Genomic DNA, 3,880 nt, shown 5'->3' with positions numbered 1-3,880 from the left:
TACAGCAGGATGTCTTGTACTAAAATCTGACATATATCGATAAAAAAAGATCAGGTACAATGTAGCAACTGTTCCTTCATCAAGCTCATAGAATTTGAAGCAAAAGTTGCAGGGGTTTTGGGTGAGATCTTAAAATCCGAGGCCCCATGTCAAGGTAAATGTTGGTACGATATAGAATCATCACTACTCAATGGTTGAAGGTGCCGAGTAAAGGTCTTAATTAGACTGTATCACTGTATCTGTTGATATCTCGATATGAGTAAAAATTCTAAAAGGCGATAGAAAACAACATACAATCAATCAATCAGCTGATGTTCAATTTAACAGTCTGTGTTGACGACAGAGAATCAACCTATTTCTACTAAATCAAAGACAATGACAACTGATGCTGTTGTAAACATAACTGAAAAAAGAACAGCGAGCATTACAATGATTAACACTGTACCGTCCAAAACAACAAATAAAATTGCTACAGGTAACTTGTCAGATTCAGGTGAGATATTATGTACAGTTCTTGCATAAATATTCCAAATTGCTTTCTTCATAACATGCAGCTGCTTTAACCTATTTTTGAACTAGTATAAAAGTACCTTTAATTGTTATTTCAAGATTTTTATGCAAATGTGTATTTTTTTCTCCAAAGAATTAAATTTACATGTACATTTATAATTTAAAATTTTCAAATTCAGATGCTTACTTCTACATCATAACTCCATTGGCAGTCATCTTCGCCTTCTTAGCTTTGATATTTTTTATAATCGCATGTAAAAATAAAAGGTAAGAAGCGTACGTTACAAACAGATATTTTTCAGTATATTGATTGACCCTTGGACAAAATTGATTGTTTTTATTTCCCCATTTAAATTTACAGAAGACGATTTGAAAATTACTTTGATGTTAGAGGAAGGACAGCTCAAAGTGAATATGAAACTGTATCTGATTCGTCTACCAATACGTCTAACAGTCCTGAAGATGGATATGATTACATACTCGATGTTATTCGAAATCCAGGATAAATCATATACATGTATTCATTTTTTATCCTCAAAATAAAATCAGGACAGGCAGTTTATAGTGCATAGACAGTTATAAAAAGATATAAATATAGGCAAAGTTTTCAGTGGCTAAATATGTATTGCGAAGTAGCTTTTTACTGCATGCAGAATGTTACAAAATGTTTTCGGGAATGTTTAATGAATTATTGTGGTACAAGAAGACCAAGTCGACACAATAATGCAGTAAAATAAATCTAGTTTCAATTTAAGAAGACCAGGGTTTCTATATATTATCCCTTATTTTACAACAAGGAACAGAAAATGTATAGGTACATGTATTTGAATTTTTTGCTTTACAACTGAAAATGAATGCACTTTTTATGTATGTCATATATTCTGTTGTCTTGAAATAATTTAAAAATTGTATTATTTTATGCGAAATGTGGACAAAATTTTCAGCTTTGCACTGTTAAGAAATTATGATTTTTATTTAAGAACTTTTAAGCTTTTACAAAGCCTGATATAGCTAAAAAGGTACGGTAAATGGCACCATCTAATAACGCCATACGAATTTTGGAACAAGAAGTTACTAATTGTAAAAAGCCTGATTCAGGACAAGATGTCCAGTTAAGGCAGTAGTTATGAGAGGACTTCCTTTGTTTTTGTAACTTATGTCTAATCCCTTTAATACATTGTCAATTAAATGTGTTCAAAACAACAGCATTATGAAGAAAGACAAAGACTCCAACTGACATATAAATGAGTAGGGAATATGTACATGACTACAACAATAATTATTGATAAGAGTATTCAATTTGAATATAATAGGTATTAAACACTGAAATATGATTTCGAAGAATCCAAGTCTCTTTCTTGAACTGTGAGTATAAATAGAATTTACAGCTAACTTGATGGTGTCATTGGTCGTCATCACTTCGTATTTTTAGTATTCGTCTTTCTACTGAATATCTGAATAATGTACAACGATCTAATAGATTACTATATTCCAAAGTTTACTCTTAGGTCACCCTTGATGGAAAAACAGGTCTTTGTTGAGCAATTTTTTAGAGTTTTGGAGAGTAACAATGAACTGATTTTAATCATACCAAACAATCGTTTTAATATGATGTCAAACCTGATGTTTAACACCCGGTTTAACATCCTATTAAAATATACGTTAAGAATAGTTCACAAAAAAGCCCAAGATAGTAAACACAAATTCCATAAATTTTAAAAATTCTATAGATTGATAATTTGCTCGAGTTATGTAAAAATGTACATGTAGTACTTAATATTCTTATATTACATTTAGGAAATAGTCGATACTGCTTAACGTAAAGGTATTTGTGTAACAATGTTGAGGCGAGTAAAGAATTTGCATTTGATCGTGTATTTCACTTAAATAATACTATCTTTGCCATTGTACACATTATCAATATATATCTTTAAGGTTAGGAAATCTAGTTTCTTTAGTCCTCCGCAAGATCGAATTCTATAGAAAAGAGATCTATTGGGGGGTGGGGGGAGGGGGTTAAGTTAAATTTTTTGTTATATGCATGGTTAACTTTGCTCTTATATTTTTAATGTAATTTGCAATGTTAAAGTATACTACATGCAATGAATAATATTTTTTATTGCGTATTATTTATACAGGGAAATGACAACAAAATGTTTGTTTTAACCTTTATTTTGGCGAACATTGGCCGTGGCATAGTAATTTGTGGGATGCCAATTAATACACACAACTTTTGGGCAAACCCACACAAATTCAACAAAATTCATCAACACAAAAAAGTCATATGTTCAAAAACGACCACCCCGGGTAAACCGCGGGTGGTTACTTATTTAAGTGTAAGTGTAATTAGTTATATGCACAATTCAAGCACAAAACAAATTATATCAACATATCAGCAAATATTTTACATATAAAATGGTTCAACATTTCAACCCCCTTCACAGTTCAATGGTGAAAACTTCACAACAATACAAAGTTTCTGTAGGCCTCAGTTGCTTTGGTGTGCGCAAACGCCATTCCTGTACAGGTTATGCCACGACATATTTCACGAAGACGACATCCAATGCAACAGATTCTGTAAAATACAAAGAAAAAGCCAGCACCAAGAACCAAATATGCAATCATTTAAACTCCAAATTATGGGAATGGGTGGGTGGGATATTTAAGGCAGATGCAAAATTTTTCTTACAAATATTATGAAAAAACTTGACAAAGAAATATTCAACCTACTCTGTATCCAGCAAGTTGATGAAAAGAATGTTGATCCCGAGCTTTCCGACTTATATATACCCAAGGCCGCAGGCCGATCCCGACCAAAAAATTAATACCTTTTCCCGTAAAATAAAGTCATCTGATTTTATATGCATAAAATAGATGATATTATTTATACAGGGAAATGACAACAAAATGTTTGTTTTAACCTTTATTTTGGCGAACATTGGCCGTGGCATAGTAATTTGTGGGATGCCAATTAATACACACAACTTTTGGGCAAACCCACACAAATTCAACAAAATTCATCAACACAAACAAGTCATATGTGCAAAAAATGACCACCCCGGGTAAACCGCGGGTGGTTACTTATTTAAGGTTACTTATTTAAGTGTAATTAGTTATATGCACAATTCAAGCACAAAACAAATTATATCAACATATCAGCAAATATTTTACATATAAAATGGTTCAACATTTCAACCCCCTTCACAGTTCAATGGTGAAAACTTCACAACAATACAAAGTTTCTGTAGGCCTCAGTTGCTTTGGTGTGCGCAAACGCCACATGACAGCGAACAACCGAAGGAGAGTTCGCAGTCATCCCACACATGGGGGAGCACCCAAGCAACTGACAAAAAGCCCCCACGGACCAATG

General features: G+C 32.7%; 1 protein-coding gene across 1 annotated transcript; it reads left to right on the top strand.

Moving 5' to 3' along the window:
* The first annotated feature begins 333 nt into the window (after positions 1-333).
* Positions 334-1,049, top strand: LOC134275255 (uncharacterized). The gene is made up of 3 exons (XM_062757525.1): positions 334-493; positions 690-777; positions 872-1,049. Exons 1-3 carry the CDS (start codon positions 376-378, stop codon positions 1,014-1,016), a joined length of 351 nt encoding a protein of 116 aa, XP_062613509.1. The 5' UTR covers positions 334-375; the 3' UTR covers positions 1,017-1,049.
* The last annotated feature ends 2,831 nt before the right edge of the window (positions 1,050-3,880 follow it).

The sequence above is a fragment of the Saccostrea cucullata genome, unplaced genomic scaffold (assembly GCF_032062105.1).
Source record: "Saccostrea cucullata isolate Sc308-1 unplaced genomic scaffold, CSIRO_AGI_Scuc_v1 ctg2667, whole genome shotgun sequence".
Classification (NCBI taxonomy): Eukaryota; Metazoa; Mollusca; class Bivalvia; order Ostreida; family Ostreidae; genus Saccostrea; species Saccostrea cuccullata.
Note: the sequence above shows the minus strand (reverse complement) of the source record. Positions and strands in the feature narration are given on the sequence as shown.